The sequence below is a fragment of the Poecilia mexicana genome, unplaced genomic scaffold (genome assembly GCF_051168715.1).
Source record: "Poecilia mexicana isolate PSO_F unplaced genomic scaffold, ASM5116871v1 scaffold_20, whole genome shotgun sequence".
NCBI lineage: Eukaryota > Metazoa > Chordata > Actinopteri > Cyprinodontiformes > Poeciliidae > Poecilia > Poecilia mexicana.
Window position 1 is genome coordinate 12,902,269 of NW_028263389.1, and position 18,270 is coordinate 12,920,538.

Consider the following 18,270-nt stretch of genomic DNA (forward strand, 5'->3'; position numbering starts at 1 on the left):
TAACGGAACAAGATTTGGACAACACACAGAAAAACATTCATAGTCATTTAAAAATGAGATGTTAAAATAATTCATCATGTATTCAGAGTAAGCAGGCCTGTTTACCTTGAGGAAGGATTGTGTATGTGTGAATATTTATAATTATGAATTAATTAAAACTACTAAATCTTGATTGGCTGCCTCAGGTCTACAGTGTTTTGTGTATTGTGTAAGATTAATGTTAAGACACAGCATTCATTACAAATCTCACAAAATAATCGAGACAAATAATTACACTTTTTACAACTATTATGTAGAACAAATTATTCCATGAGTAGATTTTAATATATCACACGAGGGAGTAATTAATATTAAAATGATCCAAGCTGAATAAATGCAGATATTTAATATTTGCATTTATTTTTGCTTGGAAAATAATTAGGTACCAAATATGACATCATATGATAGTTTAGAGTTTCATATAAATCAGGGGTCCCCAAACTACGGCCCGCGGGCCGGATCCGGCCCGCCACGTCATTTGGTCCGGCCCCCTGAACAATGACGGATCCGGCCCGCCTCCTCATACCAGAGAGCATTCAGTGTTCTTTTTCATATATTGTATTTTCCGGTTTATATGTGGATTTTTCTTCAACCACCAGGGGGCTTTTGAGCAGAAGTGAAACTAACTTTCCCTCAATGGAATACATACTAGTCAGTCCCAGTCACCGTTTCACTCACGGTTTTTTCCATTTGCATTCTGGGTAAAAATCTATCTAAAAGCGCGAATGTGTCGTCGCGCTCTCCCCCCCCCTAGACAAGAATTTTCTAAGGTTTCTTTCTACAAAACCTGAGACCGGCCCCCGACTAGAGAAAGGAACAGCTATGTGGCCCTCGCAGGAAAAAGTTTGGGGACCCCTGATATAAATGATCATCGGCTGGAATATTGACACATTTTTGCATTTTAAGTTTGTCCAAAAAAAAAAAGGGTCTTCATACACAGGCTTCAACTTTTTCAATAAACTTTCATGCCAATTTTGATTATACTTGCTTTCCAGACTTTACCCTTCAGGCTACAGGAACAAAGGTCTTACAATGTTCAATTAAACACATAATGGCTCGTAATTGTACGGAAACTTTAAACCATTCCATATCAGTGCTAATACTACCTCTATCATGCCTTGTATCTCGTCTTGGCTCTAAGACTAAGTCATTTATCATCTAATATTCAATAATAATGGTCTTCAGTTTTGGTTAATGAGTGAAAGCAGCTAAATAAACATGTGGGCTGAGGAGCAGAAACTGGAAAATGAAAATTAATATAAGTGACAACACGTTTAGCTTTCTCCTGTAAGTAAGCTGACACCACACACTGTCCACTGCACAGACTGGCACCTTGCTGGATAACCTGCTTTCAAATTGCATGAATATTGCACAATTTAACACAAATAATGCCTTTATCATGACACAAGAATGTCAAATTTACACCCAATCTGCTGGAATGCAAAGCCATGACTTTTCAGGATTTCTTCATATCACGTTATCAGTGTTGGTCCCTCAAACTATGGCGAAACTCAGCTGAAGCCAAAGAGAAAAGAAGTAAGAAAATAAATAAATAGATAGATAATGTAAAAAAAAAAAATCAGTAGAAGCATAAATTTTATATAATCTGAATTTCTCAAGCAAGTGAGGCAAACAGCTTCGTCCACTACATCGTGACTTGTTTTAAAAGTCCCTTTAATTATAAACTAATCTTTCAGTAGGATCCTGCTGAGCTGTGTTGTCTGCAGGGTTCAGTCGCAGGCAGGCAGGTGCATTAATTGCACCATTATAAACTAGTTAATGTGCAACCGAGTCAAGATGTGGACCTTTGCCTTCCGCTTACGTTGCTGAATTGCACTGGTGGATTAAGCATTACACGGCTTATTGTTCAAGCCCGGAGCATTCCCGTTGTCGGTGTTTCCTTCTAACCTTCAACTTTTCCCTTCAGATATGAAAGGGCCAAAGTTCATGAAGTGCAACTGATGTCAGATTTTGAATGGAGTTCAAGAGTGAATGAAGAAATGAGGTGCCACCACTGAAGGTAAGTGCAACTTTATTGAGATCAGGTTGATAACAATAATAGATCAGTTATGTAACAGTGAACTCTTTGGATTCCCTGTAAGGGACTGCGTTATCAATATGATCCTATCTCATTAAAAGAATAAATGCAGCAGATGTATATCTACAAGAAAGCGTAAGGAAGTCTAAACTATGATTCATCTTTTATAGCTGAACCTGACAGATTGTTCACATACTCTGAAAATAGGCAAAGCTGATCCATGAGTGGAATTAAAGAGCTTTTGCTTTTCACGTGTTGAAGTGGCCTGCCTTTGCAAAGTTAAATAAACTCCACGAAACGGCAGACATTTCTTGAAGTTTAAGATGAACCGTTAAGCTTCTGTAACAATACTATAAAGTTATTGTTTGGCAACGGACTAACATTTGCTCTTTGCAAAGTGTTTCACTCTGTTATCTTAAAGATTGTGCAAATATGTTTGGATGCAGAGTGTGAATAAGCCTCATGCTTTGCACATGAGCTTAAACACCAATTTGCATGACTTTTCCCTACTGGAACACACTGGTGGTTTCTGCACAAGTGGCATCCAGGGCTTGCTTCTCCACCTGCACCAAATGTAGACAAAGTAGAAATTTTAATGTTTAAAACGGTGGTATAGACAGGCATATAACCGTTAAGCTTTTTCTCACTCACTGACATTAAATTGGACTAAACTTTTTCTGTTCTAGCTCAGTTTGGATTACTAAAAATAATACCTGTTTACTGTCTACCAGAACAAAGAGAACAATTATATTTATATTACTTTCTTCAAAATTTAGAACCATGCATACACTTTCTGTAATCACAGTTGTTGTTTGCTAGAATTTTAATCCATTTCTCTTGACAGAACCAACGTTCCCGCCGCATTGCAAACTTTTCAGCACTGCCCAGATTTTCTTTGGGATCTCAATAAATTCTTTTTATGGCCTCTCCAACACATTGACTTTGTTGTCCTTAAGCCACTTTATGACTAATTTGGCATTATGTGTAGGGTCTTTTTCTACTTGGAAGGTCCATTTGGGTCCAAACCTTACATTCCCTTCATGTTGCTTCAGTCATGTTCTTTCCTCATAATGACATCAGTTCTGTGTAGTGCACCAGTTCCTCCCATTTCAAACTCCCCCACAATACAATGTTATCGCCTCCATGCTTCATAGTTGGCATTTTGTTTTTAGGCTCACGAGCCTCCAGCTTTTTCCTTCTAATATAACAATGGTTGTTGTCCTAGCACTTATATTTTATTTTATTGGATAACAAGACGTGTCTCCAAAAAGCCAGAGTCTTTGTCCCTAAGTTTGTTTGCAAACTGCGATTGCTTTTTTTTTTTCCACTTTTAGAAAACATACTCCTTCCTCTCAGTCCATGTCAGCACAAGACTCATTTTTCTGTTGATGACGAAACTCTGTAACCAGATTCAACCAGCATCTTCTCAGGGTTCACAATTTCTCTCTTAGCCTCAAGCCTATCACCACTATGCGCGTAAGGCAGAGAGGATGTGGACTATTCATTTACTAGACCTGCTAATCAAAATAGAAGACTTATTTTTGGACGGCCTGACAAAGCTTTGGGTAACGCCCTGATAGTATTGCACCCTACGTGGAAACCATATTGCCCATATCAAAATCCATCATTGCTTTACAAGGACCGTACATTTTTCAAGAAATCTGAAATTACTTCTCAAGTGCCCCAGAGAACCTCTAATTCCTTGATTATGCCTTTTAAATAGCTCCTTGAGTCTCTTAAGGAATAACAGTCTGATTTCACTGCCTTGGAGGTGTAACACTTGTGCAATAATAAGCTTCATGGCCCCTGTAATTTCCCCAGTGTAGCTGAGAGCTGCTGTTAAACATTAACTCAACTCATAAAACCTTCTTAAAGCAAAAGCAGGAGTCTGAGTCCAACTCAGTAGTTTTCTGAACTTTCGTCCGCTAGCGAACTATAAATTACCATCATCAAGGCACAAAATGGCAAACATCAGGCCAGAATGCCCTCCTCCTCCTGCTCCTCTTTATTGTCATCTCTTGTGTGTAGGAGGTGGTGAGAGTAGGTCCATTTAACGTTGTCACAATGTAAATATCACGACAGGAAATTGCAGGTGTGGTTAAACCTGGGTGTGGACACAAATACATCAAACCCTCTCTGCTTCACACACACTGTTGGAAGGAAAGCCCAGCGGTAGATTATTAATACATAACTAAATTCGCAAATCTGTTTTGAATAGGAGACATCGAGGTAATCGCCACATCTAGCAGATCACAAGGTAAGAACAATTCCTATGTTTCAAGTTTACCACCTGTTTGAACGTATTTTTATTTGTTTGTTTTTATGATTTACTGCAGTTTGGAAAAAAAAAACCACTTTAAAATCACAGAAATTAGATTGTTTTATTATTATTATTATTATTATTATTATTATTATTATTATTATTATTATTATTATTATTTTAAAGTCTTTTCATTAAAATTACACATTTGATTTGCTTGATTTGGAGACCGAAAAATCGGGATGATTTTAATGCGTGCCATTGACGGAGCTCATTGTGCAAGACTGAGTGAAAAGACAGCGGCTGCTAATTGACTGGAAACCAGTCTTACCTGATGCCATGCTACTCTCCTCTTTCAGTCCGTTATTTGCTTTTTCTTCCACGATGCTCGAGCAAAATGGATTTTCACGACAGGAATTAGCTCTAACAAAGGTCTTCCACAACAGGTCAATTGAATCCAACTAATCAAATAATAGAGAGAACAGGAATTATTGTTTACTCCTTCTTGCAGGCATCAGTCAAATGTGGAATTATATGTCAACTAATAGATGTTCATATGAGCTGTAAATACTATTGCTATTATGTCAGTTCTTTATTTATGACTTGCATTTGTCCCATTTCTTAATGTTAGATCTGCTTCATATGACCTTATTTAATGTAATACCTCTACTATTATTTAGTGTATTGTGCAACCAACACATTTTAGTTTTACTTGTGCAATTTGCATCCAATGAAAACTATTGCTGCTTGCTAATTTAATTCATGTTTATTCAACTGACAACTAATGTCTTGTCAAGGCAGTTTACAAGACAAACATGTCCAACTCCTATCCAATTTATATATACATAATACCAAGCGACTAATGCAGTTATTTATAGTCAGATTTAATCCTAGCTCTAACACAATGCAGTCTGTTTCTGTTCCCATACTTAAAGAAAGGCCTGGCTAATTGCATCCAGTCATTGACTTTACAGCAGCCCATTCTTTGGACCAAGCATGTGGCGACAGTGGAAATGAAACCACTTTACAGAGCAAAAGACCTATTTTTTCTGAAAACTATATGAATTGACTGGAACTTTATTTGAGTTAATAAACAGCCAGAGAAAACCTAAACAGAAAGCCTGGAGCTCTGCTGCTGAAGATGATGTTGAACGATTGCAAAAAGAAACGTTTAAGGACATTAGGAGTAGTTCCAGACCTCATTCACTTGGCATGATTCAGCGGTTTTTTTCATTCACCCCTGCACACCATCACAGCACATTCTATTAGAGGCCCGTACCCTTCAAATAAACTCCTTAAGAGTAATAAAGGCTGCAGACTCATGCTGCAAGTTGATACGAAGACAATAAATCTGTGGTTTATGGTTAACATCATGGTTGTATTTTTGTACAATATCAGGTACTTTTTGAACTATGCCTTCAATACTTTGTACCATCATTTCCATTTTGGGGGGGAAGGAGCCAGTCTGATGTCATAAACTACAGATAAATGTTCACGTGTTTGGTGAAAACCCAACCCTGAGGGATCAGCAGCACATCAGTTGAACTTAGTGTGAAAGGGCATCACCACAGAGACAGAGTCCTGCGTAGCAGCAAGTCACTTCCAACAGAGTTTAAATTAAAAAGATGTAGACTCTGTCTCTGCAGTGGAAAACCCAATGAAGTGATGCATAAAATGCTACATTCCCAAGCATTTCTCCAGCCTGAACCAAGCCCAAGCACAATCGCCTCACTATCAGGTCAGCCAATAGCAGAACCCTGTTAATATTAATGGTATGTTTAATTAAGATTCTGGTGGAGTACAGCTGGCCTGATCTATCTCACTTTAGTAATCAGCTGTGCAAAACATTGGAGACACGATCAGAGGTGTAGTTCAAGATGTGTGCACAGTGCCTTTCAAAATGTCTCCTATCCATTAAAGTTTTTCAGAGTCTCTGTGTTACAACAACAAGCTTTAATGTACAAGCTTTAAATACTACTACTGGTTAAAAACCTCGCACAGCTGAAAGTCTTTTGAGTTGTGCCTCCACCAAATTCTCCGTTTTTAGCGGAGCATCTCTGCAGCTCATCCAGAGGAACTGTTGCCCTTTTGGCTGCTTCTCTGATTGATGTTTTCACCCTGTGCTGTCTGATGTGTTCTTTGGATTTTATGATGCTGTTTAATCATCAATGCTCTCTTAACAGAACAGCTGTATTTATTCTGAGATTAAATTATACAGAGCTGGACTTTGTTATTAATGAGGTGACTCCTGAAAGCAGCTGGCTGTATTAGAATTAATAAAAAGGTTTGTTTTATTATCGTCATTTTACGCTTTACTTTTAAATTATATTTATTAATGTTTGTTTGACCTTTTATTCATTTGTTGCCACTTATCATATTGTACATTTTAGACAGTGACCTATTTGTAGAAAAGAATGACATTTGAAGATTGCTCTTGCCCACTTGCAGAAATTAGCTGATTTCCTGCCGATGGTTTTACAAATCTACAAGATATCTACGGCTGCACAGATAGACAGTGTATATAATCAAAATGGTTTGAACAGTTTTAGTAGGAGTGACCATAGTTAACGACTTGTGTCCTCATTGCACCTCTCTTTGCTGGAGGTAAGCATATTTAAAGACTCCAACTCTCTTGTGATTTCCGTCTTTGCTGATCCTTTTTTTGTCAAACAATTTCTCTAACATTTTCAGATTTTTATTTGTAAAAAGAAATAATGAAATGTATACATCTTTTTTCCTTCTACTTCACATTTACAGAGAACCTTCAGTTGGTTCCTTGCATAAGATTTAAGTAAAACGTACCGAAGTTTGCTGTCACGTGACAAAACCTGAAAAGGTTCACAGGGTATTAAAGCTTTTTCAAAGCCACTATATCTGAGGACTAAGTGATCCCAAAGCCCTTTGAGACACATGACAATCAGACAGAAGTAGCACGACATCCCACTGAGTCATGCAGGGTGACAGCTGTACGCCCGTGTTCAGTGTTTGCTTATCGTCGCTGTTGTTTCTGATATCTCAGCAAAGCGGCTGTTAAAGCACAGCTGATTGCAGGGCTTGCCACAGCTGCCTCGCTGTCAGTTACGTAATCTTTCAAAAATATCTTCTAGATATTTTAAAAAATATCTTTCTCCGCTGAAATGATGGAGAATATAAATCTTGAAAAAGTGTCATAAAAGTTTTGCGTTTTGCCCTTTGAGTATTTAAAATGATGTATGACTCGCTGAGTTTTTCACCATTGTTAGTTTCAATATATGAATGTTTCATAGCTTATTGCACCCATTTTATTTATTTTTTTTTAACAGAGAAGCTAAACAAACATTTATTTCATTTCACTGATGTTTGCCATATGACAGATGTCATATGACCTATCGTTCAGAATAAGCATCAGAATGAGGAAGAAAAAATATTTAAGGTAATTTGAAGGTGGCATGCTTGCTGCCGACCACATGAAACCATTTCTTAGGTTTACAAAGAATGGTCTGAAAGAAAAGTTAAACAAAACGGCAGACTGGTTCATTATGACAGAAAGACATCAGCAGCTCTGATAATCACTTGTTACAACCAAGGAAATCAAAATAACATCTTTGAAAGTTCAGAGGATCTTGAAGCAGGTGGACTACAGCAGGAGAGAACCACACTGGGTGCCTCTCCTTTCAGCCAAAAGCAGGAAATGGACGCTTCAATTTCAACAAATTACAACAAAACTCAGCTGTGATAAATCGCAAAAATTTGACTTGACTTCGGCTGCAACATTCAGGTCAGAATTTAGTGTAGCAATCAAGAAAAGGTGGATCTATCCTGCCATATATCAATATAATCTGGTTTATGTGTAATGATCTGGAGATATATATCTCTGTGTAGCACAACCCTTCCCCCTTTTGATCATCATTTAAAAGCCACACCCTAATTATGTGTTGCTGTTACTGACAATGTCTACCCAGCAGCAAAATTTAACATGTTTCAACTTTTGCATCAGCTGTAACTGGTTTCCTAAATGTCCGCATAAGATTTCTGTACTCCAATGATTTCCACAGTCATTAAGTTTCAGTCCAACAGAGTATTTTTGGGATGTGATCTGATGAGAAATTTGCAACCTGAATGCGCAGCTGGCAAAGCTGCATTAACTGTGCGGCGCATTCGTGTCAACATAAATCTTGATGTTTCAGAAGGGTTTGGGTCATTCTACAGTCAGACGGTGATCCAACTGGCTTACTTCGACTATTTGAGAGGTTTATAGCAATATGATTTTACAAGGGTCTTGTGTGGATATCATTCATGGATATATGGTATGATATCACATTTGAAGTGATTGTGTTCACTGACATTTTATGGGTAATAAGTTGAGACAGAGAAGCCGATGACATGCACCGTAGATCCATTTTGAATATTAATCAGAATTTGATGGAGTTTAACTGGGGTATCATCGTCGGTTTCACCCCTGAATACTTCACACTTCAGCACTGACTCGTGGCTCAGCGTTGCCTTGGACACCCACCATTTGCATGTTTGATGGCACGCAGGGAAAAAGACAGCTGTCCAACCCAACATTTAAAACTGTGGAGAGGCACACCAACCTCAGTATTTGCAGCAAGGAGAAACAGAGCATTGCTTTCAGGTCACTTCTGGTTGTGATTCATCTGTTGAGTCGTGAGCACTGACCTTTTACTGAAGCAAATTAGGTCTGCAGTGCCACAAAGGTGGTTCCGGGTTATTTCGCGATCTCCCGGAGAGTTTCTGTTCATAGCGACTCTCACTGTGGTTCACTGGAACCCAAAAGTTTTAGAAATGACTTTTTAACCCATTTCAGAATGACGGATGTGGGTAGTTTTGTCTTAAATTTATTTAGATCTTTTAGCCTACTTCATGTCGTCAGACAGGTTCTATTTGAGGGGGTTTCTATATCAAGATTCAAGTTGGCATATATTTTTCAACTTTTAAGTTGAAAAGTTTACAAAGTACAAAAGTTGTAACCTTAAAATTCTTTCTAAATGAAGACATTTATTGCTGTACTCAAGCGACTGTCGTAGTTTAATTTAAGTTTACAACAATACAGTTATTCTGATACTGATTGTTTATTCAAAAATAACCTCCTGTGAGATTCCTTGTCATGCATGTCTGTATGACATGCCTCAAATGTCCTCAAAGTCTCTTTCATAAGTCAGAAAAAATTACTTTGGAGAGTAACTTTTTTCCTCTTCTGCTGTTTTAGTTCACTTCAAAGATGAACAGCAAGGACAGAGATATGTTTGCAAACATCAATCGGAAGCCAGGCCTGCAGATATGGACCATCAGTGTAAGGCAACTCTAAAAATAGAAATAAGCATTTTCTGGTGCATTTCACAAAATATTGCAAGACAAAGTGTTGCTTCCTTGGGTCAGAGAGTTGTTGTTGTTTTCTTTACACAGAAAATGCGGATGGCTCCGGTTCCAACCAAGACCTTCGGTAACTTCTTTGAGGGCGACTGTTACATTATTCTGAATGTGAGTACGGCACCGGTTGATTTAATTTAATGAGACTCGGCACCGATAAGGTTACGTGTACAAATGTAAATCATTCACCCGTGCGCCTTTATCAATTCCCAACTACAAACCAGATAAGCAAGAATAAGGGTGTGGGAGAGTCGATCGACATCCACTATTGGATAGGAAAGTCCTCCTCCCAGGATGAGCAGGGATCTGCAGCCCTCTACGTCACCCAGCTGGACGAGTATCTGGGTGGGAGTCCAGTGCAGTACAGGGAGGTGCAGGGCTTCGAGTCACCAAAGTTCAGGAGCTACTTTAAAAACGGCCTGATGTAAGTTATAAAGTCCACTTGCCTGGGTGTTAAGGGCGGAATATAAGAAACCCAAAAGGTCACACGCACTCAACTGTGTTACAATCTCCCTGAAACACGATTTATACTGGTAATCACTTTGTCTGAAATGTTGATGTTTTTCTGTTTTGAGAATTAGCTCAGAAAAATTCAATTCATTCTCTCAGATTTTTTTCTTTTATGGTAATAAAGAAGAAGAAGAAAAAAAATCGGTCAAAAAAAATAAAAACTTTGAGTCTTTACAACAAACGTAGCCTCAGGTTTGTTTTATTACAATTGAACTTTGGTCACTAATCTCTCCGCAGCTACAAGAAGGGTGGCCTGGCGTCAGGCTTTAACCATGTCGACACAAACGTCTACAACATCGTGCGGCTGCTGCACGTCAAAGGGAGGAAGCATGTGTCAGCTGCAGAGGTTCGTAAACAAGAATAGTTGTGGATCTGAAAGACATTACTACAGTATATGTTGTACCTCCCACTGCTGCTTCGCACAGTTACACCAAAGCCGTGTTGATGCTCCTGTTTGACAAATTATAGTAGAGTTGTTGTTGCAGCTGTCACTGAAGGTGTAAATAAACTGAGCAAAGCTGCGATTGTGTGGTATTGTGCAACAGCAGCCACACAGATGTTGTGTTATTTCCATTTAAATTAATTCAAAGCTCCGTTTTTGTTTGCAGGTTGAGGTGTCCTGGAACAGCTTTAACAATGGAGATGTGTTTATTCTGGACCTTGGGAAAACCATCATACAGTGGAACGGCCCTGAATGCAACAGGAGGGAAAAGCTCAAGGTATGAGCAGAAGTGCATTTAAAGCAGCTATTCTATTCTATTCTATTCTATTCTATTCTATTCTATTCTATTCTATTCTATTCTATTCTATTGCACTTTGTTTGCAGGCGGTGCTGCTGGCTCAGGACATTCGGGACAGGGAGCGTGGAGGTCGGGCCGACGTCGTCGTCGTGGAGGGAGCACGTGAGAAGGACACACCAGAGCTGGTACAAATGATGGCCGACGTGCTCGGCAAAAGACCCAGCCAGCTGAAGAAGGCTGTTTCTGATGACAAACATGACCAGGAGCAGAACAACAGCGTCAGACTCTACCAGTAAGAACACAAATGTTTGATATTTTTGTTCCACTGACGCATCATGACTGTGATGTTATTTCGGAGAATTGTATTTCGCATTTCCACACTCATCTCCTGTCTGTCAACAGTGTGTATGACAACACTGGCAACGTAGTGATCCAAGAAGTGGCCATGCAGCCTCTGACACAAGATCTGCTCCGCTCTGCTGTAACTACGTTTAATCCTCCTGACTTTTTCTTCTGAAAAAGCTTGTTAGAAAAAAATAGGACATTTTACATGTCATTATTTGTTTGTCACTGGTGTCAGGACTGTTATATTTTGGACAACTGCGGCTCTAATGTGATGGTCTGGAAGGGCAAAAAGGCCTCAAAGGATGAACGTCGAGAAGCTATGAAGAGAGCGCTGGTATGAAACTAAAGATGATTCAAGAATAAATCTGAATTGTGTCTGCGTCTTCATTTTTATTTGTCTTTTCGAGCGCTGTAATTGAGACGTTTGCGTTTTCTTTCTCGCCAGGACTACATTAAAACCAAAAACTATCCGTCCAGCACCAGTGTGGAGGTGATGAGTGAGGGAGGAGAGTCAGCCATGTTTAAGCACCTGTTCAAAAACTGGAGGGAAAAAGGGCAAATTACCGGACTGGGCAACACCCACACTGTTGGAAAGATAGGTAATATCGCCAACAACCATTCATAACCAATGTACTTACATTAAGAATGCAAGCCAGAGAGATTTATTTTTTCACTTAGTTAAAAATTTACCAATGCAAACTATAAAAAGCAAATGTTTTCCTGACGCAATTTGTAAAAAAGAAAATGAAAAGATAAAAGAGGTGATGAGAGCAGAGACATAAAAGATGAGAAGTCCCGACAAATCATAGGAACATACTCTGATACGTAGATATCACTGAAATATTACTTAGAGGACGTTAGCTATTTTAATTCTCTGAAAGACGGGCCAACATAGTTTTGGAACTTGACATAACATCAGTGAGGTCATGACATCCTTAAATCAATCATCACTTTCAGGACACCTGTTTGTGTGTACAATCTTGATTCATTTTTAATTTTATTTCAGATAATAATTTTCCTAATTGCAGATGACTAATTGAGTTCATTTTTTTTATTATTATTTATTAACACATCATTTGGGTTATCATGCAGCCAAGGTTGAGCAGGTAAAGTTTGACGTGATGGAGCTCCACGCTCACCCTGACATGGCGGCAAAGCACCACTTGGTTGATGATGGCTCAGGAGAAGTGAAGGTACAAAGTACACACTTTGATGTAAAAATATAAAACCATTACAAGTCATACTAGGACTGCCATAAGGAAGAAATAAAATCTGAAGACTTATTTTCTCCCTTTCAGGTGTGGCGCATTGAGAATTTGGAACTGGCTGAGGTCCAGCCAAATATGCACGGGCAGTTTTATGGAGGCGACTGCTACTTGGTGCTGTACACATACCGCGTGTCAAACAGAGAGCAGTACATACTCTACATGTGGCAGGTCAGTTTCATAAGAAAACAATTCAAAGTATTTCTTCCTATCGTACAAACAAACCTACAAACCCTCTGCTTGTGCTTATTTATTTCCGCAAATCTTTTGCGTCAGGGTCGCCACGCCACCAGAGACGAGATCACAGCCTGCGCCTACCAGGCGGTCACCGTTGACAACATGTACAACGGAGCCCCTGTCCAGGTGCGAGTGGTGATGGGAAAGGAGCCTCGCCACTTCCTGGCTATCTTCAAAGGAAAACTCATCATCTTCGAGGTGCGATTTGTACACTGCTTTAAACCAAACTAAGACCAGTAACATTGACAAGTCAAGGAGAAAGTTGTGGAGGGGTTTGAAGCTGGGTTACGTTATTAAACATTTTTCCAAACTGTGAATCTCAAATGACAATAGAAAAACCCATTAGTGTACAAGTGCAATAACAGTAACGTGTGTTTTTGCAGGGAGGAACAGGTCGGGCTGGAGCAGTCACCCCTAACACCACCGCCAGCCTCTTCCAGGTTAGAGGAACCTCTGACCTGAACACAAAGGCCACTGAAGTTCCAGCAAGGGCCTCGTGTCTAAACAGCAATGACGTGTTCTTGCTGAGGACCCCTCAGAAATGCTATCTGTGGTATGGAAAGGTACGGATCCCATTCTGAAGCTGCAAAGCAAGCGTTACAATTATGACATGTTGTTTAAAGTAAGAACCCTGCATTTTGCTCGACGTGTGTTCTCATATTTGTGTAAATTGTGCACGTCGGTAGGGCTGCAGCGGAGATGAGAGGATGATGGCCACGGAAATGTCTGACCGCCTGTTTAGGCAGTATAAGGAGGTGGTGATGGAGGGCCAGGAGCCAGCTGAGTTCTGGATTGCTCTCGGAGGAAAGGCCCCCTACGCCAGCGACAAGAGGTCAACTAAAACAAAGCATTTAACTACAGGATTTGAGACGTCTTGCGTTTTTTTTCACCTCTCAAAACAATAAACTACCGTATTACGTTTGGTAAAAATGTCATTTAATCAACTCTTCCTATGTATAGACTGGAGCGAGAGGATCCACTTCACTCCCCCCGTCTGTTTGAGTGCTCGAACCAGACGGGTCGGTTCAGGATAACCGAGGTCTATAACTTTGACCAGAGTGATCTGGACGAGGAGGACGTGATGCTTCTGGACACCTGGGAGGAGGTCAGAGGGCGGAGTTCATGCGGACGCACGCCATCGAACGTGCACTGTGAAGTTCTGCGCTTCGCCTCTCCGTCTCACGTCCTCTTTGTTTGCGTCTCTTCAGATTTTCTTGTGGGTTGGAAAGTTTGCCAATGAGACTGAGACCAAAGAGTCTTGGAACAGCGCACGCGAGTACCTGAAGATGCATCCAGCTGGCCGCGACCCTGACGCGCCCATCATCTTTGTGAAACAGGGGAATGAGCCGCTCACCTTCACTGGCTGGTTTAACGCGTGGGATCCTTTCAAGTGGAGCGTAGGTTTACCTGGAGGTCACTCAGCTCAAACAATGGTCGGAAATTTGCCGCAGACTTTTTGTCTGAATGAATTTCAGACCCATTTTGGGCTCTTAATGATGCATTTGAAAAGGGATCTTTTTAATAAATATGAACATATGCGTTTGAATTTATCTATTTTTTTCCAATCACAAAAGTAAAAACATACAAGCTCAAACATGTGCAAACACTCCCTCCCTCCATTGTATTGTTAATTGTCCCTTAGAAAGCTAAACATTGATTACAACATTTTTGTCAACTTTGACAAGCATCTGGCATTTCTGACTACATTTTTGACCAGTCTGCTTGGCATAAACTTGGCATGGACCCAGTTTTCAAACATAGTTCACCTATTTTCAATAATGTTGAAGTTGGGCTTTTGAAGGACCATTGAGGAAGATGAATTAAATCCTTCAAAAGTCACTTTTCATGCATTATTTGGAGATCATTGTGCTTTTAGACTGTCACCCTTAGGTAGTAGGAAAATTGAGTATAATGTTCAGGAACAACCCAAGGCTCAAGCCTAACGTGTTGCGAAAGATGCTTGAACACCAGCGTCACTGTCCCGTGAGCCCAAGGGAAGGCAAATTTATCTGAATCGCTCATTTCAGCAAGGAGGAAATTCAAAGCCAATATGAGACATCACCATGGACCAGATAATGGCCCTTGTCAAATGTAACATCTTCAAGTCTAATTAAAATTGTTCACATGGATGAGCCAGATGCCTCCAGTAGGGAAAATGTATGGTCTCGCAAGACAGATTTAAAGCAATTCAACTTCACGAGAAGAAGTATGTCTGGAGCAGTAAAGATTAAGCTTTCAAATCTAAGAAGAGTTTAGGAGAATTACCTCAAACAAAGAACAAAAGGAGTTTTAGACTGAATAAAGAATGGCCTTAATTCCTGTTGGAGATTTGCAGTCAAGGCTGAAGACTTGGGTATGTGCGAGGGAAATAATCTATTAAACTGAGCTCTACCGTTTCTAACAAGAAGAGTTGAAGAATATATACACCAAAATCTTCTTAAACACTATAAAAAAAAGGAGTTCTTCTAATGGGAACATTCATCTAAGTAATAGTGGGGGTGTGTGTGACAGCCTGGGTGAACTAGGAAAATATCCACAATAAGTTCAAATGTGTACAAATGCATCATTAAAATCCCCAAATTAATTGCATTCATGCCCACAATGAGTGTATGCAAGCTTTTGCGCCTTTTTAAATAGAAGTACTAATGATAAGCAAATAAAGCATGATTGAATAATCTACTATTTCTATTGCATTATCAAGCATGATTGCAGAAAAAATTCCCAGATTTCAGATGAGTGGGATAAATAATCTTGTTTGAGCGAATCATTTCAGAAATCAGACAAGCACACCTGCTCCTACATGGATGACTCGAAGCCTTATTTAGCGATGAGGAGGGTTCTGCATGCCGACTAATTCCTTAATCAAAGCCGATCTTCTCAACAGGGGGGAAACTCCTCTGAGGATGTTAAAAAATAGCTGAATGATGCAGCATCTATCTCTGAGATGACTGTAGTAAGTGACTGACTGATCGCAATCTCGATCCTGATTGACTTCCTGTGCTAATATTACTGATCCAACATCTGATTTTGATGCCTCTATTTGGCAAGCATGGTCTTTATTCATTTTGTTTTCATTTGAAGGAGCTGAATGCCGGCAGCTTAAATAAAGGCGTTGACGCACCAGACTTTGGAGGCTACAGTGCTCCTGGAGGGCCTGCAAGCACATTCCCAATGTACAGGACCCACGGAGGGATGATGTCGCCAAAGTCCACCACTCCCACCAGCCCGTTCAGAGGCACCTACTCCCCAGCTGGCAGCAGTGGGATGTCTGTGGACTCTAAGCTGCTCATTAATGTACCCGCCAGTGAGCTTCCAGAGGGAGTGGACCCCAGCCAGCGAGAGGTGGGTTTGGAGAAAAATAAGCAAAACATTGATATTGATTGTTACAATTTACACTTGGGTAAAGGTTTGACTATGAATGAATTAGTGAGAAAGTCAGATATTATCTCAAGAACACACTGGGGTGTTGATAGAATATATGAAGTTAAAATGTTTAAAATCACAAAAGTCAGGTGTACGTACATACGTGTTTTTGTAATTTTTGCACAGCATGTTTGTGCACTGTGTGAATGGGAGTGTCGGCATGGATCTGCTGTGTTAGGAACAAAGACTGCAGCTATGAGTCATCTGTAGAATAACACTACAGGAGATGTAATAGAGCTACTGCAGACGCACGTTTGTGTTTTTAAAGAGAAACAGAATTGATCATATTCCTGCTAAAAGAGACACAATGACAGCTACATTTATTGGTGTCCCTGCTAAAGTAGCAACATTTCATGTTGTCAGTGCTCTAATAGCAAGCTTTGGAGATTTTTTATTTTTTACCTGCCTTACCGTCCACACCTTACTCATAAAACAACAACCCAGAAGTGGTTGTAATTTAAATATCTCACTAATTGATATGTTTTGCAAAAGTTATCATTAAGCAATCATTCAAAGCAATAAGCAGAAGTTGTGTAAGTTTTCTTACCTGTGGGAGCAAAGTTTGTTTTTTTTTTTTTTACAGTTCCCCTCATTAGTTCTTATTTGTGCATGCAGCAGCTTTAATTCCAAAAACTTTAATAACCACTTTGAACAACTTAGTTTTACAAGAATGATGCATTAAGTTTACATAGCAATCATGCAAATCTCAACCTCTTAAAGGGATATTTCAGTGTTTTGCAGTTGTTTTTAAAGGAACCCGGATTGCACTTCATTGTGTCGGGTTCAACATCTATAAGACTTTGACATGTAAAACCTGTATCATGAAACTATTATTAAACTATGTCCACCAAACGTGACAAACAAGCGAAGCCAAAGAGAATCAAGAAGCCTAAATACTTGACTAGGGTCAACACGAGTGCAGGAAATCTAAGAGCTGAGAATTTAACTGATAGTGAGACAATAACACAGGAAGTAAAGCTAACCGTATCGGATTAATCCTTTGAGGGAAAAGGTTAGAGCAGAACAATGAACACAACCACGGCAAAATGAACAGAAAATGTAGACTCTGACACAGTAAAAATGAAACGCTGGTCATTATGTAAGTAGGCCAAAAATCATTACTGGCAAAAACAAATAAAGAAATTTGAAAAAAAAAAAAAAAGAAGGAAAGATTAACTCGAACTGATTACAGTCATAGAAAATGAGCAGAACTCCAGACCAAAACAACAAATCAAAAGAAAAGAAAATATCAGAGGAGACACATAAAAAATCTAAAATTGTTACATATTTCAACAACAAAGGAAGCTGTGTAAAAATCCTGAAAAATAATATAATCTGATAATAAAAAGACGTGTGTCTTTTTTAACCACATGAGGATGGTTGGTTGTTTTTCTGTATCATTAATCCCAATTCATCCCGTTTATATCAAATTTTATTTCTAATTTTATCACATCTACCTATGATGTAATTATTGTGACATACTTTATTCAGCTGAGGTTGTTGTAAATGTCCTATATAAACCTTGACTATTGTAATAACACATTGTGGCCGCTAGGGTGCAGCCTAACTGTGTCCTCACTTCTCTTCTCGCTGCAGGACTACCTGTCTGACGAGGACTTTGAGAACCTGCTCGGTGTCAGTCGGTCTGAGTTTCTGGGTATGCCCCAATGGCGTCAGATCGAACTGAAGAAAAAGGCAGGACTCTTCTAGGAAGGATTTATCTTCTGGATTTCACAGAAGCGGCGTTAGACCGGTCCGTCCGACATACCGAGAAATCCAAGCCAAGGACGGTTTGTTGCCATTGTTGACAGAAGCAGGAGCAGCAGCGATTTATTCGAATAACTTATTCACTTAAATGTTTTCAACCATTTAGCAAGCTCAGATGATTCATAAAGAAAAATCTACTTATAAACCGATTGAGTTTTTGTTATTTAATAAATGTGCTCTTCTTATAAAAGCATTCCAATGTATTCAAGCTGATCACCTAATAAAGTTTTCTTTGTTCTTGCCATGAATCAAAATGTAACAAAGAGAAAACCACCC

At 39.4% G+C, this 18,270-nt stretch overlaps 1 protein-coding gene across 2 annotated transcripts; it reads left to right on the plus strand.

Moving 5' to 3' along the window:
• The first annotated feature begins 468 nt into the window (after nt 1–468).
• On the plus strand, nt 469–18,269 carry vill (villin-like). Of its 2 annotated transcripts, XM_088001292.1 has the most exons (20): nt 469–2,059; nt 4,296–4,334; nt 9,547–9,630; nt 9,744–9,818; nt 9,932–10,131; nt 10,455–10,563; nt 10,826–10,936; nt 11,044–11,249; nt 11,360–11,438; nt 11,538–11,636; nt 11,748–11,901; nt 12,395–12,495; nt 12,601–12,738; nt 12,844–13,002; nt 13,188–13,367; nt 13,491–13,636; nt 13,765–13,909; nt 14,013–14,201; nt 15,886–16,146; nt 17,824–18,269. In XM_088001292.1, the coding sequence occupies exons 3-20, from the start codon at nt 9,559–9,561 to the stop codon at nt 17,935–17,937; spliced, it is 2,538 nt and encodes an 845-aa protein (XP_087857418.1). In that variant the 5' UTR covers nt 469–2,059; nt 4,296–4,334; nt 9,547–9,558; the 3' UTR covers nt 17,938–18,269. The 2 variants fall into 2 exon arrangements, with proteins under 2 accessions (XP_087857418.1, XP_087857417.1); XM_088001291.1 differs by lacking the exon at nt 469–2,059 and having other exon boundaries at nt 4,116–4,334.
• Nucleotide 18,270: the final 1 nt, after the last annotated feature.